Consider the following 17,782-nt stretch of genomic DNA (forward strand, 5'->3'; position numbering starts at 1 on the left):
AAATATCTTTTTTATTTAATATCTCTATTTCCATTACTACTGTCTCAGCTGAGGATATTACTTTTCATTTAAGTTACTGGATCCAAACCTGGCTGATTATCAGAATCTCCTGAAGAGCTTTTTACATAGATTAGTAGGACCCTGGAACCTGCATTTTTAATAACCTCCCCAGATGATTTCTAAATTTGAAAAACACTGATATACAACAGTGTTTCTCAAACTTTTGGATGCATCATAGCAGAATCACTTGCAGGGCTTATCAATGTACATACAATGGACCCTCTTCCAGTTCCTTAGGTCTGGGGTGGTGCTTCATTTTTAACAAATTCCCAGGTGATGCTGAGATGCTAGCCTGAGAACCACTCTTTGAGAATCACCGATTTAGACCTTTTAGGCAGAAACAATATTATTTATCTTCACAAGTGTTGGCAAGGATGTGGAGAAAAGGGAGCCCTCCTAAACTGTTGGTGTGACTGCAAATGGGTCCAACTGCTTTGAAAAGCATTATGGAGGAAAAGCATTATATATAGCACTGCATAATATTGATCATACTGCATAATTGCTCTTTCGCTTCAGGCTGTTCCCTCTCAAATCTGTCCCTGCTGCACTAAGAGCAGTTGTCTTTCTAAAGTATAGACCAAATTATGAGTTAGTTTATGGGCAACATCTTTCACAATCACTGGCCAATAATAGATGGCCATAAATGTGTACCAATTTGAAAGCCCCATTAACAAAAAATTTTACTGTTCTGGCTTAGCATAGTAAATAGTAAGACCTTTCATAATTTAGCCCCAATCTCAAGTACACCTTTCTTCCACTTCTTCTACCCATGCCCCTGCACCCTACACTGGCCAAAGTAGACTATTCACTGTTCCCTGAATATTCGTACTATCTATCACCTCCTTATCTTTAAAAGATATTGCCACATTACCCCAAGTATCATGGGAATTCTTAAGACAAAACTGGACTATCTTACAATCTTTGTTACAAGATTATAATAGTGTCATGAAACTAAAAATCTCTCTAAACAACACAACAAAATTGACTTGTATAGCTACAAATTAGTATAATTCTATTCCCATTACTTCCACATTATTTCTCTAGCAGGCATTCAATTCTGACTTCAGAAATAATTTAGCAACTGTCACACTCAGTTCACTTTTTTCCCAGATAATAGAGGTTCTCATTTAAAGTAATATTGCTCTACACTTAAAAAAAATCTTAATTAATCTCCAAAACCTAGTGACATAGGCAAAGCAGACAGATTTAATATCAGAGATTAAAGTAAACTGCACAGCTAGTGATAGAGCTCTTTCCCAAACCCAGGCTTTTTGGCTCCAAAGAACTTCTATGTAGTATCATGTCCTATCACAAATTTACTTGGTAAGTTTTACTGTCTCAACTGAAAGTAAGTTTTTATAGTAATCCAGTTACAGTTTTGAAAATAGATGCTATTAAACTCCTCAGGATGGAAAACTCTGGCTGCGTTTTGCCTTGCACATGTTTTATTAGGCTCATATGTTTTTAATTTTTAAATTTTAATTGCCATATTTGAGAATTGCTCATTAATAATCCATATTTTTGGCTTCTCTTAGAATCACAAACACATCCATTAGGATGGCTACTACTAAAAAAGCAAACAAACAGAAAATAACAAGTATTGACAACTAATGTGGAGAAACTGGAACCCTTCTTGGCAGAAATGTAAAATGGTGCAGGCACTATGGAAAGAAGTATGGCCACTCCTACAAAAATTAAAGAGAATTGACCCAGCAATCCTAATTCTGTGTATACAACCAAAAGAATTGAAAGTGGAGTCTTGAACAGGTATTTGTACACCCAAGTTCATAGCAGCATTATTCATAACAGCTAAAAAGTAGAAGCAACCCAAGTGTCTATAAACATACGAATGAATAAATCATGGTACATACAATGGAATATTATTCAGCCTTAAAAAGGAAATATAAATTCTGACATACTTGTGGATGAACCCTGAGGATATTATACTCAATTAAATAAGCCAGTGACAAAAAGTCAACTATCATTTATATGAGTTACCTAGTCAGATTCATAGACAGAAAATAGAATGGTGGTTGCCAGGGGATGGAGGAAGAGAGGGCTGGGGAGTTGTTGCTTAATGGGTGTAACGATTCAGATTTATGAGCAGAAAAAAATCTGGAGACAGGTTGCACAACAATGTAAATATACTTAACACTACTGAGGTGTACATTAAAAAATGCTTTCATAAAGAAGCCAGAAGATACATCAGCATTGGACTCATCAGTCTCCCAAGGTATCAAATCAGCTGAAGCTGAAGAATAGTCTCCTTTAACACTGCAGCACTCTTCAGGGCCACGAGCTCAGACTCTTGGATTTTCTCCCCCGTATTGAGGTCAAAGTGTTACATGCCAACTCCTCCAGTTTTCACTTAGCTGTTCTTTATCTGATCCTCTTCTCTCATTTCTGTTACTTTCCAGGCCATTGCTGCTACTTGAGTTTGCATCCCTTTCTCTAGCTTATGAATTTATAGGACCCTTAAAAGATCTTGCTCATTACTTCCTAAACTGTCCTATGAATTTAAAAATAAAAACCACATATATAACTTTTTCATCTTAACTAGTCTTTACACAAAAACAATTCCAAAGATGTTATTTTTAGTCTGACACATAACTGTAATGTCTTTTTTATTTAGCTATATTAAAAGTACAGTTACTTTAGAAGCTCTACAATAAAATCAGAAATGTAGTGATTGGATTATTCAAGAATTCTGAGCTGTTCCATGTTCACACACTTACCTTCAACTTTACTTAGAAAAGCTTATTTACGTGTAAGCATCTTACAGGCAGAAAATATGTCTTACTCATCCTTATATTCCCCAGGCTGTCCTAGGCTATATGGAACACAATAGATACTCATTAGACAGACGCTCTCATTGCTACATTTTCACTCTGCAGGTTTTGGCAATTTTTTTTACACAAAACAATAAAACTAACTGGACCTGCTGTTTCATACAGATTACCACCAGAAGTGCTGTTTTTAAAGGAAGCATAGCACTTGAGTTTTCCTTACTGTAAAGAAAAACACAACTCATTCTATCAACTCCCTTGTTACAAATTTTGTTCTCAGAAGTATTCTGTATTTTTCATAATTTCTAAATACCAAACTTTTCCTGAAACCTTATGTAAAACAAAGTTTTGCAAATAACACATACACTATTCCACCAAAGTACATATAAAATTGTTATTTATTTTTCAAAGTATGTGGGCTTATATTTAGATCTAATACGTATGAAGCAACCCACCCCACAGTATCTATCTGGCTCATTTCTGAAATGACTGCTGTCTTTAGAACATCTCTTCAGTATGATAAATTCATTCTGATCTCTAATACCATTCAATTTATAAAGTAGCTTCATCTCTATTATGCTCAGTGAAATAAACCAGGCCTATAAAGACAACAATTATTTCCCTCATTTGTGGAGTATAACAATGAAGAAAAACTGAAAGAACAAAACACCAACAAACTCAGACTCCAAGAAGTGACTAGTGGTTACCAAAGGGGAGGGGTTGGGGAGGGCAGGTGGGGAGAGAGGGAGAAGGGGATTGAGAGGTATCATGATTGGCACACATGGTGTGGGGGGGATCATGGGGAAGGCAGTATAGCACAGAAAAGGCAAATAGTGACTCTGTGGCATCTTACTACATTGATGGGCAGTGACTGCAATAGAGTATGGGGGGGCATGATAATATGGGTGAATGTAGTAACCACATTGTTTTTTCATATGAAACTTGCATAAGAGTGTATATCAATAAAACCTTAATAAAAAAAAAGTAGCTTCATCTCTCTAAGACAGAAAAGTGAAAGAATTAGGATCCAGTCAATCCACTGTTAGATCCTGTTTCTATCACTTTTAAGTCAAGTTCCTCAGCTTTCTCTATCTGTAAAATTAGGGTAATAACTTCCTTTGCTGGATTGTTAAAAAGACTGAATGATATATTCATGAGAGGGATAGTCAACATATGGGATTTCTTCCCTTCTCATTCATCTGAGACCCATTAGTTACTCAGGCCATTTCTAATTTGCTCAGTATTAACTGCATCCATGTTATATATAACCTATTACTTTGCCTGGCCGGGGCAAATTCCTCGGTATTAATCTAAATTAAACAGCAGAAATAGCTCTTTGATATTTCTCAGAGATTGTACTCAACTTGAAGCTAAAAAATTTTTAAAGAAATTATGTACCTACATATAGCTATATGTTTTTAAAAAAGGTAGTTACTTAAGAAACAACTATTTTTACACATATTTGTGTCAGACATTAGGGACAAATTTCGAATTCTATCTAATGTGGAACATGCATCTGTAGAGAAGATGAGTATTACATTTCAGGGTTGAAAAGGGTTTACAGGTTATCTTTAGTTTTTTTAATCTGTTATGAGAAGATTTCTATTACCTTTCACTCATACAAATCAGAATCTTTAGAGCTGAATTCTTCTTTAAGGTGTTTTCCTAACAAATTTTCTTTCTATTCTCATAAATAGTCTAGCAAAACAGAATAATAAAGGAATTGAATAAGACTCATAAACTGTTTTTTTAAGTTTAAGAGAACTATTTTAAGCCAATTATATAAGCTCAGTGTTCTATGATACCCTTGAGGAAAAACATAGCTATTTAAGTAGGTATAAAGCTGAAATACAAACTACATATATACTTCTTTCTAATGTAATGAAGAAGAGAGTCATACTTCTTTTGGTACAGCCAAAAGGTTCCTAAAACTTGTGCACCAGCGATCCTAGTACATTCACATAGGTGCCACAGATTATTTTAAATTTCTGAGGGAAACACATCTATTCAACACAACACAAACTGCTAGTTTGAGGTAGTTTCCATTTTCAATATTGAATAGCACTGTATTTCCTTCCTTAATAGTGTATCTTTGCAAAACTGGGTTTTTAGCAGTTGTGATAAAAAGTAATACACAAAAACTTGGTGGAACAGGGTATGATACCAACAGTGTCCAAACCTGATTCCAAGGTTTGAGAAATTGTGCAGTGTTCTGTTACTAGCGGTTATGACATAAATTCTTATCAGTTTGTTTGGACCTAACTGTTTGATAAATGGAAGTACTAGTTATTTCTTTTGGCCTATGTGTGCTGAGAAAAAAAATTACTGAAACACTAAAGGGCACAATGAACTGAGAAAGTATTGGGAACATCTGTGGCACAGGGAAGAAATACACTAAAACCAAAATGATTTCATTGTTCATTTTCTACCTCAGAGATTTTCTAAATAGTTATATATGAAGGGGAAAAAATATATACAAACATACATACAAAGTTTGGATTTTTATTGAAATCTTGTGTTAGGTATCAAACAAAATCTGCTTTCTTCAGATAAAAATATTCTCTCAGATGTCTCCAGATAATTATTAAGTCTAAATTGGTCCTTCAATGTCATACTTTACTTTTATTGTCCTCTTGAAATGTTCCCAAAAGAATTCTTATCGTGTAAAGGACCGTACATGTCGACCTCTACCACTGCCTCCACTAACAAACTTTCCTCTTGAACCTCCACTGCCGCTATTTGCACTTGCCCAGGAAGGTCCAAGTCCCCCACGACCCCTGGAAGCACGGTCCCGAGGACTTGGGCGGTATCCTGTAAAGGAAAGAATACAGTTTTTAATTGCAATGTCCTTTCTTTTCCCACTGTATAAATACTTTTTGACACCAAATTAAAACCAAATTCCTCAAAAAGGAAATACCCTGTCTTCCTTTAGTATCCATGTACAAGTCTGTGACTGTGCTGAAGACCACTGAACTGTCTGCTTTAAATAAGTAAATTAACTGTCCACTTTCAATAGGTGAAATAGACATGTGAGAATTTTATCTTAAATAAAGCTGTCCTTTAAAAAAAAAAAAAAGTGCATTTGAAACCAAAAGCTACGTCTGACCAGAATTCTGGACTTGATATCGTAATGTTCCAGGAATAAAAAGGTTATGTGCTTACATGCACAAGACAATACTGGAGACAAAAACAAAATATATATACTCTACAAAGACATCCCTGTTATTAAAATACTTGGTCAAAAAGGTACCTTAAGGATTGGCTTTCATTATTGAAATATAAAAAATAGAGCACATCTCCATGAAACTGCTCAGAATATATACACAGCTCAGAATCTAAAGGTCTGCTTATTTCTATAGAAGATGTACATGGGCACACATTCACAGACAGAAAATTTAATTGATTTTAGAGTTAAAAGCCTACATTCTAAAATATTCTCACACAAAATGAGTATATGATATACAAACAGTATGAAAAGAAGGATTCACCTCCCTCTCTCAGCAGATCAAGTAGGAAGGATATATACCTGTAGAACTAAGCGGTCGTAGTGGTGGAAGAGGGCCCCTTGTAAAATTGCTCTGGCCTCCACGGCTTTCATTGTAAGTTCCTCTAGGAGTATTCTGAGCACTCCAGCTGGAGCCTCTTGTTCCCTCCCGACGACTATAGTTTCCTAAACACAGGCAACACAATCAAAATCTATTTTCTCACTACTCCAACTGAGTTAAGGTTTTTAAACAGGTTTTTCTTTCTCTTCAAAATGGAATAGAACTGTGTTATATATTTGAAACCAAAATAAGATTGTATATCAATGATACCTCAATTTAAAAAAAACTAAAAAAAATTCAAAATTAAAAAAAAGTAATTCAAGAGAAACAATGAAAATCTGTAAATTACAGATTTTTGAAAATTGCTACCATACAGTGGCAGCATCATATGTGGTTAAGAGCAGAAGCTCTAGAACAATACTGACAGGGTCCAAATACTGCTTCTACCACTTACGTGTCATGGTGAGCTGACAGTTTTCTCTTCTTTAAAGTGAGGGTACTAATGGAACATATCTCATGGGGTTGATGTGAGAGTATTATATCTAAAGTGCTTTTAATAGTTCCTACCATAGCTATGTAAGCATTTGCTATTAATATAAAATTCTATCTCATTTATTCCCACACTCCTAATGCAGCAGCATAAAAACATGTCATCAATCCACTAGTGAAGTATAATTATTATAGTATACTCAGACGGTTTCTAAAATGTTTAAATAATTTAAAATAGATTAAATATAACATTAGGAAACAAGCAGATAATAGAAATGGTGAATTACACAGAACAGTCTTAAGGAAATTATTAAGCACAATCAAAAAAATTAGAGATACTGAAAAAGCATTTGACAAAATACAACATCCATTCATGACAAAAACTCGCAACAAAATGGGTATAGAGGGCAAGTATCTCAATAAAATAAAAGCCATATATGACAAAACTACAGCTAGGATCATACTTAACAGCAAAAAGCTGAAAGTTTTTCTTCAAAGATCAGGAACAAGACAAGGATACCCACTCTCACAACTTTTATTCAACATAGTACTGGAGGTCCTGACAACGGCAGTCAGATAACACAAAGAAATAAAAGGCATCCAGATTGGTAACAAAGAAGTCAAACTGTCACTCTTTGCAGATGACATGATATTGTAGATTAAAAAACCCTAAAGAATACACTCCAAAACTACTAGAAAAACTGAATTTGGGAAAGCAGCAAGACACAAAATTAATACACAGAAATCTGTTGTATTACTATATACTAACGATGAACTAGCAGAAAGAGAAATCAGGAAAACAATTCCATTCACAATAGCATCTAAAAGAATAAAATACCTAGGAATAAACCTAACCAAAGAGGTGAAAAACCTATACTCTGAAAACTACAAGACACTGCTGACAGAAATTAAAGACGACACCAATAAATGAAAATACATCCCATGCACTTAGCTAGGAAGAATTAATATTGTCAAAATGGCCATCCTGCCTAAAGCAATCTACAGATTCAATTCAATTTCTATTAAAATACCATCAGCATTCTTCAATGAACTAGAACAAATAGTTGTAAAATTCATATAGAAACATAAAAGATCCCAAATAGCCAAAGCAATCCTAAGAAGAATAAAGCTGAGGAGATTATGCACGTCAACTTCAAGCTCTACGATAAAGCCAAAATAATCCAGACAATTTGGTACTGGCAAAAGAACAGATCCATAGGTCAATGGAATAGAATAGAGAGTCAATAAAAACCCACATATATATATGGCCAATTAATATAAGATATAGAACCCATGAATATACAATGGGTAAATGACAGCCTCTTCAACAACTGGTGTTAACAAAACTGGAAAGCTACATGTAAGAGAATGAAACTGGATTACTGTCTAACTCCATACATAAAAGTAAACTCAAAATGAATCAAAGCTCTGAATGTAAGTCATAAAACCATAAAACTCTTAAAGAAAACATAGGCAAAAATCTTTTTAATATAAACATGAGCAACTTTTTCGTGAACACACCTCCTCAGATAAGGGAAACAAAAGCAAAATGAACAAATGGGGCTACACCAAACTAAAAAGCTTCCATACAGCAAAGGACACCATCAATAGAACAAAAAGGCATCCTACAGTACCAGAGAATATATTCATAAATGACATATCCGACAAGGGGTTAACATCCAAAATATATAAAGAAGTCACACACCTCACCACCCAAAAAGCAAATAACCTGATTAAAAAATGGGCAGAGGGAGCAAGGCACTCAAGATGGCGGCATGAGTAGGGCAGCGGAAATCTCCTCCCAAAACCTATATATTTTCAAAATAGAGCAAATACAACTATTCCTAAAAGAGAGACCAGAAGGTACAGCACAACAGCCAGGCTACATCTCCATCTGCGAGAACTCAGTATCTCACAAAAAGGGTAAGATACAAAGCTGTGACCTGGCGGGACCTGAGCACTCCCCCAACACCAGCTCACTGGCAGGGAGAAAATAATCAGAGTGGGGAGGGAGTGGAAGCACAGGACTGCTAATTAACCAGCCCTGGTAATCTGCATCGGGAGTACAGACACACATTGCATGGTGTACTGGATATTATAGTAACAGAAAAGTAAAATCCAAGACAGAGACGGAAAGCAGGTCCGCAGAGCTGGCACCCCTGGGAAAAAAGAAAAGTGGGCACTTTAATAAAAGTCTTATAGGGACAAGGGTTTAACAGATGGACAAAATCATCCTGGCACACTCAGCCCAGCAGGCTGGTAATCTTAAGGAACTTCAGGTGCCCTAATCCCCTGGGTAGCAACACAGCTCCGAAGCCACTCACAGTGACAAGTGCCTGGGGTTCATTCCACGCCGCCGGCACTGCAAGTAAACAGCCTGACCAGCCATTGCTGTGGACCAGCCAGGGAGCAGCCCCACCCACAGCAACCACATAGACTTCTCCCAGCGTGTAGCTAATCAGGCCAGACCAAGAGGCTGCCACGAGCAAACAGCTGCCCTGCACAGACAGGGGAAGCCGGCACAAAGCCTGGAAGGCACGAAGGCGCATGGTTCTAGCCGCGCACCTGTGACTCCAGCAGTGTGCTTGCTAGGCCATCCCAAGGGCAGCCCTGCACACAGCAGCTCAGGGAATTAGCCCAGAGACTGCTCCCTGTGTGCAGGTAACTAGCACAGGCAGCAGAGAAGGGCAAGGCAACCAGCAAGCAGGAAGAGATTACGTTCCCCCAGCTGAAACATATGCCACTTGCCGGCAATCACTTTTATCACCATTAAAAGGCAGAAGAAACTGGTCCAGTCCAAAATCACTCAAACAATGCCAGAGAGAGGGCCTGGGGAGATAGGTATAACCAATCTTCCTGAAAAAGAATTCAAAATAAAAGTCATGATCATGCTGATGGACCGGCAGAGAAATATGCAACGGCTAAGGGATGAAGTCCAGAGGGAGATAACAGAATGAAAAAATGAATAGAAGACTTAAGAGCAAACTGGATGAGGTGGAAGAGGCTGTTAATGGAATAGAAATCAGAGAACATGAATACAGAGAAGCTGAGGCAGAGAGAGAGAAAAGGATCTCTGAGAATGAAATAATATTAAGAGAGCTGTGTGACCAAACCAAATAGAACAATATTTGCATTATAGGGGTACCAGAAGAAGAGAGAGAAAAAAGGATACAAAGGGTCTTTGAAGAAATAATTGTTGAAAACTTCCCTAAGCTAGGGAAGGAAATAGTCTCTCAGACCACAGAAGCCAATAGATCTCCCAACACAAGGGACCCAAGGAGGACAACACCAAGATATATAATAATTAAAATGGCAAAGATCAAAGACAAGGACAGGGTATTAAAAGCAGCCAGAGAGAGAAAAAAGTTCACCTATAAAGGAAAACCCACTAGGCTCTCAACAGACTTCTCAACAGAAACCTTACAGGCCAGAAGACAATGGCATGATATATTAATGCAATGAAACAGAAGGACCCTGAAACAAGAATACTGTATCTAGCATGATTATCATTTAAATTTGAAGAATGGATTAAACAATTCCCAGACAGGCAAAAGTTGAGAGAATTTAACTCCCAAAAATCACCTCTACAGGGTATTTTAAAGGGACTGCCCTAGGTGGACCTACTCCTAAGGCTAAATAGACGTCACCAGAGAAAATAAAATCACAGCAAAGAAAGCAGACAAGCAAATTCTAATTAAAGGCAAAAAATAAAATCAGCTATTCACAAAAGCAGTCAAGGGAAACACAAAAGAGTACAAAATAAAACACCTAACATATAAAGAGTGGAGGAGGAAGAATAAGAAATGAGAGAAATAAAGAATCAGACTGTGTTTATAATAGTATAGTGAGTTAAAGTTAGATGGTTAGATAGTAAAGAGGCTAGCCTTGAATTTTTGATAAGCACGAATCCAAAGCCTGCAATGGCAATAAGTACATACCTATAGATAATCACCTTAAATGTAAATAGACTGAATGCACCAATAAGACACAGAGTAAGAGAATGGATAAAAAAACAAGGCCCATCTATATGCTGCTTACAAGAGACTTCCTCAAACCCAAAGACATACACAGACTGAAAGTCAAGGGATGGAGAAAGATATTTCATGCAAACAATAGGGAGACAAAAATAGGTGTTGCAGTACTTGTATCAGACAAAATAGGCTTCAAAGCAAAGAAAGTAATGAGAGATAAAGAAGGACATTACATAATGATAAGGGGGGCAGTCCAACAAGAGGATATAACCATTATAAACATATATGCACCCAATACAGGAGCACCAACATATGTGAAAGAAATACTAACAGAATTAAAGGAGGAAATAGAATGCAATGCATTCATTTTAGGAGATTTCAACACACCACTCACTACAAAGGACAGATCAACCAGACAGAAAATAAGGAAGTTCACAGAGGCACTGAACAACACACTAGAACAGATGGACCTAACAGACATCTACAGAACTCTACACCCAAAAGCAGCAGGATATACATTCTTCTCAAGTGCACATGGAACATTTTCCAGAATAGACCACATACTAGGCCACAAAAAGAGCCTCAGTAAATTATAAAACATTAAAATTCTACCAACCAATTTCTCAGATCACAAAGGTATAAAACTAGAAATTGTACAAAGAAAGCAAAAAGGATCACAAACACATGGAGGCTTAACAACATGCTCCTAAATAATCAATCGATCAATGACCAAATTAAAATAGACATCAAGCAATATATAGAGACAAATGAAAACAACAACCGAAAGCACCAACTTCTGTGGAATGCAGTGAAGGCAGTTTTAAGAGGAAAGTATATAGCCAGCCAGACCTATTTAAAAAAGGAAGAACAATCCCAAATGAACAGTCTAAAGTCACAATTATTGAAATTGGAAAAAAGAAGAACAAATGAGGCCCAAAGTCAGGAGGAGGGACATAAAAAAGATCAGAGAAGAAATAAATAAAATTGAGAAGAATAAAACAATAGAAAAAAATCAATGAAGCCAAGAGCTTGTTCTCTGAGAAAATAAACAAAATAGATAACCCCCTAGCCAGACTTACTAAGAGAAAAAGGAAATCTACACAACATTAAAAGAATGAGAAATGAGAAAGGAAAAAACACGACAGACACCAGAGAAAAACAAAGAATTATTAGAGAATACTACAAAAATCTATATGCTAACAAGATTGATAAACTAGAATGGACAACTTTCTAGAAAAATACAACCTTCCAAGACTAACAGAGGGAGAAACAGAAAATCTAAACTGACCAATTATCAGCAACTAAATTGAAGTGGTAATCAAAAAACTACCCAAGAGAGGGGGCGGAGCCAGGATGGCGGCGTGAGTAGAGCAGTGGAAATCTCCTCCCAAAAACACATAGAGCTATGAAAATATAACAAAGAAAAATCTTCCTAAAATAGAGACCACAGGACACAGGACAACATCCAGACCACATCCACACCTGCAAGAACCCAGCGCCTTGCAAAGGGGGTAAGATACAAGCCCCGGCCCGGCGGTACCTGAGCGGCCCTCCCCCCGGCTCCCGGCGGGTGGAAAGAAACCCGAGCTGTTTTTTTTTTTGGCGAGCGCTTTTTGGAAGCCTTAAAGGGATGGGCCCCCGTTGCTAGAGAGGCAGGGTGGCGGAACCGGTGAGCAGGTGCCTGGGAACGGCGCCTGAGGACAAAGAATACCCTGCGTTTCTCCCTGCGGGACCGGCGGAAAGGTGCCTGAGACCAGTGCCTGAGGACGGAGGAAATCGCGTGTTTTTCCCCCCTTTTTTTTTCTCTTTTTGGCGAGCGCTTTTTGGAAGCCTTAAAGGGACAGGGACCCCAGTGCTAGGGAGGCAGGGTGGCGGGACTGGTGAGCGGGTGCCTGGGACCGGTGCCTGAGGACAAAGAATATCCCACGTTTTTCCCTGTGGGACCAGTGGGCGGGTGCCTGAGACCGGCACTTGAAGACAGAGGAAATCGCGCGTTTTTCCCCTTTTTTTTTTCTCTTTTCTGCGAGTGCTTTTTGGAAGCCTAAAAGGGACAGGGACCCCGGTGCTAGGGAGGCAGGGCGGCGGGACTGGTGAGCGGGTGCCTGGGACCGGCACCTGAGGACAAAGAATATCCCGCATTTTTCCCTGTGGGACCGGTGGGTGGGTGCCTGAGACCGGCACCTGAGGACGGAAGAAATCGTGCATTTTTCCCCTTTTTTTCTCTCTTTTTGGCGAGTGCTTTTTGGAAGACTTAAAGGGACAGGGACCCCGGTGCTAGGGAGGCAGGGCGGTGGGACTGGTGAGCGGGTGCCTGGGACCAGTGCCTGAGGACAAAGAATATCGAGCGTTCCTTCCCTGCGGGACAGGTGGGTGGGTGCTTTTTGGAAGCCTTGAAAGGACAGGGACCCTGGTGCTAGGGAGACAGGGCAGCAGGACCAGTGAGCGGGTGCCTGGGACCGGCACCTGAAGACAAAAAAAAAAAAAAAAATTGCTTGTTTTTTCCTTTTTTTTTTTTTTCTTTCTTTCTGTTCCCTCTCTCATTGTTGCTGTTGTTGTTTTGGTTTGGAGAGTGCTTTTTGGAAGTCTTAAAGGGGCAGGACAGGTCACTTAGACCAGAGGCAGGGAATCTGAGGATCTCTGGGCACTCTAACCCCCCGGGCAGCAGGGAGCACAGAGGCCCCTTACGGAGATAAATAGCCTCCTGGCCGCTCCCCCTCCAACGGGGCTCCACAATTTTGGAGGAACAGCCCCAGCCAGGCCAAGCCCACAGCAACAGCGGAGATAAACCCCAAAGCAACTAGGCAGGAAGCAGAAGCCCTGTCTGCGCACAGCTGCCCAGCACAAGCAACTAGAGGTCGCTAGTCTCCCAGGAAAAGGCTACAAACCAACAAGAAGGGAAGCTCTTCCAGCGGTCACTTGTACCAGCTCTGCAAACTATCTCTATCACCATGATAAGGCAAAACTACAGGCAGACAAAGATCACAGAGACAACACCTGAGAAGGAGACAGACCTAACTAGTCTTCCTGAAAAAGAATTCAAAATAAAAATCATGAACATGCTGACAGAGATGCAGAAAAAAATGCAAGAGCAATGGGATGAGATGCAGAGAAAAATGCAAGAGCAGTGGGATGAGATGCAGAGAAAAATGCAAGAGCAGTGGGATGAAGTCCGGAAGGAGATCACAGATGTCAGGAAAGAGATCACAGAAGTGAAACAATCCCTGGAAGGATTTATAAGCAGAATGGATAAGATGCAAGAGGCCATTGAAGGAATAGAAGCCAGAGAACAGGAACGTATAGAAGCTGACATAGAGAGAGATAAAAGGATCTCCAGGAATGAAACAACACTAAGAGAAATATGTGACCAATACAAAAGGAATAACATTCGTATTATAGGGATACCAGAAGAGGAAGAAAGAGGAAAAGGGATAGAATGTGTCTTTGAAGAAATAATTGCTGAAAACTTCCCCAAACTGGGGGAGGAAATAATCGAACAGACCATGGAATTACACAGAACCCCCAACAGAAAGGATCCAAGGAGGACAACACCAAGACACATAGTAATTAAAATGGCAAGGATCAAGGACAAGGAAAGAGTTTTAAAGGCAGCTAGAGAGAAAAAGGTCACCTATAAAGGAAAACGAATCAGGCTAACATCAGACTTCTCAACAGAAATCCTACAGGCCAGAAGAGAATGGCATGATATACTTAATGCAATGAAACAGAAGGGCCTTGAACCAAGGATACTGTATCCAGCACGACTATCATTTAAATATGATGGTGGGATTAAACAATTCCCAGACAAGCAAAAGCTGAGGGAATTTGCTTCCCATAAACCACCTCTACAGGGCATCCTACAGGGACTGCTCTAGATGGGAGCACCCCTAAAAAGAGCACAGAACAAAACACACAACATATGAAGAATGGAGGAGGAGGAATAAGAAGGGAGAGAAGAAAAGAATCTCCAGACAGTGTATATAACAGCTCAATAAGCGAGCTAAGTTAGGCAGTAAGATACTAAAGAAGCTAACCTTGAACCTTTGGTAACCACAAATCTAAAGCCTGAAATGGCAATAAGTACATATCTCTCAATAGTCACCCTAAATGTAAATGGACTTAATGCACCAATCAAAAGACACAGAGTAATAGAATGGATAAAAAAGCAAGACCCATCTATATGCTGCTTACAAGAAACTCACCTTAAACCCAAAGATAAGCATAGACTAAAAGTCAAGGGATGGAAAAACATATTTCAGGCAAACAACAGTGAGAAGAAAGCAGGGGTTGCAGTACTAATATCAGACAAAATAGACTTCAAAACAAAGAAAGTAACAAGAGATAAAGAAGGCCACTAGATAATGATAAAGGGCTCAGTCCAACAAGAGGATATAACCATTCTAAATATATATGCACCCAATACAGGAGCACCAGCATATGTGAAGCAAATACTAACACAACTAAAGAGGGAAATAGACTGCAATGCATTCATTGTAGGAGACTTCAACACACCACTCACCCCAAAGGATAGATCCACCGGGCAGAAAATAAGTAAAGACACACAGGCACTGAACAACACACTAGAACACATGGACCTAATAGACATCTATAGAACTCTACATCCAAAAGCAACAGGATATACATTCTTCTCAAGTGCACATGGAACATTCTCCAGAATAGACCACATACTAGCTCACAGAAAGAGCCTCAGTAAATTCCAAAATATTGAAATTCTACCAACCAATTTTTCAGACCACAAAGGTATGAAAGTAGAAATAAATTCTACAAAGAAAACAAAAAGGCTCACAAACACATGGAGGCTTAACAACATGCTACTAAATAATCAATGGATCAATGAACAAATCAAAATAGAGATCAAGGAATATATAGAAACAAATGACAACAACAATACTAAGCCCCAACTTCTGTGGGATGCAGCGAAAGCAGTCTTAAGAGGAAAGTATATAGCAATCCAGGCACACTTGAAGAAGGAAGAACAATCCCAAATGAATAGTCTAACATCACAATTATTAAAACTGGAAAAAGAAGAACAAATGAGGCCTAAAGTCAGCAGAAGGAGGGACATAATAAAGATCAGAGAAGAAATAAACAAAATTGAGAAGAATAAAACAATAGCAAAAATCAACGAAACCAAGAGCTGGTTCTTTGAGAAAATAAACAAAATAGATAAGCCTCTAGCCCAACTTATTAAGAGAAAAAGAGAGTCAACACAAATCAACATAATCAGAAATGAGAATGGAAAAATCACGACAGACTCCACAGAAATACAAAGAATTATTAAAGACTACTATGAAAACCTATATGCCAACAAGCTGGAAAACCTAGAAGAAATGGACAACTTCCTAGAAAAATACAACCTCCCAAGACTGACCAAGGAAGAAACACAAAAGTTAAACAAACCAATTACAAGCAAAGAAATTGAAACAGTAATCAAAAAACTACCCAAGAACAAAACCCCGGGGCCAGATGGATTTACCACGGAATTTTATCAGACACAGAGAGAAGATATAATGCCCATTCTCCTTAAAGTTTTCCAAAAAATAGAAGAGGAGGGAATACTTCCAAACTCATCCTATGAAGCCTGCATCACTCTAATGCCAAAATGAGGCAAAGACCCCACCAAAAAAGAAAATTACAGACCAATACCCGTGATGAACATAGATGCAAAAATACTCAACAAAATATTAGCAAACCAAATTCAAAAACACATCAAGAGGATCATACACCATGACCAAGTGGGATTCATCTCAGAGATGCAAGGATGGTACAACATTCGAAAATCCATAAACATCATCCACCACATCAACAAAAAGGACACAAACCACATGATCATCACCATAGATGCTGAAAAGGCATTCAACAAAATTCAACATCCATTCATGATAAAAACTCTCAACGAAATGGGTATAGAGCGCAAGAACCTCAACATAATAAAGGCCATATATGACAAACCCGCAACCAACATTATACTTAACAGCGAAAAGCTGAAAGCTTTTCACCTAAGATCGGGAACAAGGCGAGGATGCCTACTCTCCCCACTATTACTCAATATAGTGCTGGAGGTCCTAGCCACGGCAATCAGACAAAACAAAGAAATAAAAGGCATCCAGATTGGTAAGGAATAAGTCAAACTGTCACTCTTTGCAGATGACATGATATTGTACATAAAAAACTCTAAAGAATCCACTCCAAAATGACTAGAACTAATATCTGAATTCAGCATATTGCAGGATACAAAATTAATACACAGAAATCTGTTGCATTCCTATACACTAATGATGAACTAGCAGAAAGAGAAATCAGGAAACCAATTCCATTCACAATTGCATCAAAAAGAGAAAAATATCTAGGAATAAACCTAACCAAGGAAGTGAAAGACCTATACCTTGAAAACTACAAGACACTCTTATGAGAAATTAAAGAGGACACTAACGAATGGAAATTCATCCCATGCTCTTTGGGAGGAAGAATTATTATTGTCAAAATGGCCACCCTGCTTAAAGCAATCTACAGATTCAATGCAATCCCTATTAATGTACAAACAGCATTCTCCAACAAACTGAAACAAATAGTTCTAAAATTCGTGTGGAATCACAAAAGACCCCGAATAGCCAAAGCAATCCCGATAGGGAAGAATGAAGCAGGGGGGATCTCGCTTCCCAACTTCAAGCTCTACTACAAAGCCACAGTAATAAAGACAATTTGGTACTGGCACAAGAACAGACCCACAGACCAGTGGAACAGAACAGAGAGTTCAGATATGAACCCAAACATATATGGTCAATTAATATATGATAAAGCAGCCATGAATGTACAATGGAGAATGACAGCCTCTTCAACAGCTGGTGTTGGCAAAACTGGAGAGCCACAGGTAAGAGACTGAAAGTGGATCATTCTATAACCCATACACAAA

At 38.5% G+C, this 17,782-nt stretch overlaps 1 protein-coding gene across 3 annotated transcripts in view; it reads right to left on the reverse strand.

Moving 5' to 3' along the window:
- Window positions 1-5,334: 5,334 nt before the first annotated feature.
- VIRMA (vir like m6A methyltransferase associated) overlaps window positions 5,335-17,782 on the reverse strand; it is a 65,743-nt gene continuing 53,295 nt past the window's right edge. For all 3 annotated transcript variants that reach the window (XM_036995371.2, XM_036995373.2, XM_073229842.1), the window contains 2 exons: window positions 6,373-6,516; window positions 5,335-5,657 (listed from right to left, as the gene is read on the reverse strand). In XM_036995371.2, coding sequence (XP_036851266.2) covers window positions 5,503-5,657; window positions 6,373-6,516 — 299 coding nt within the window. In that variant the 3' untranslated portion in view covers window positions 5,335-5,502. The remainder of the gene's footprint in view (window positions 5,658-6,372; window positions 6,517-17,782) is intronic.

The sequence above is a fragment of the Manis javanica genome, chromosome 2, assembly GCF_040802235.1.
Source record: "Manis javanica isolate MJ-LG chromosome 2, MJ_LKY, whole genome shotgun sequence".
In the NCBI taxonomy this organism is placed as follows: domain Eukaryota; kingdom Metazoa; phylum Chordata; class Mammalia; order Pholidota; family Manidae; genus Manis; species Manis javanica.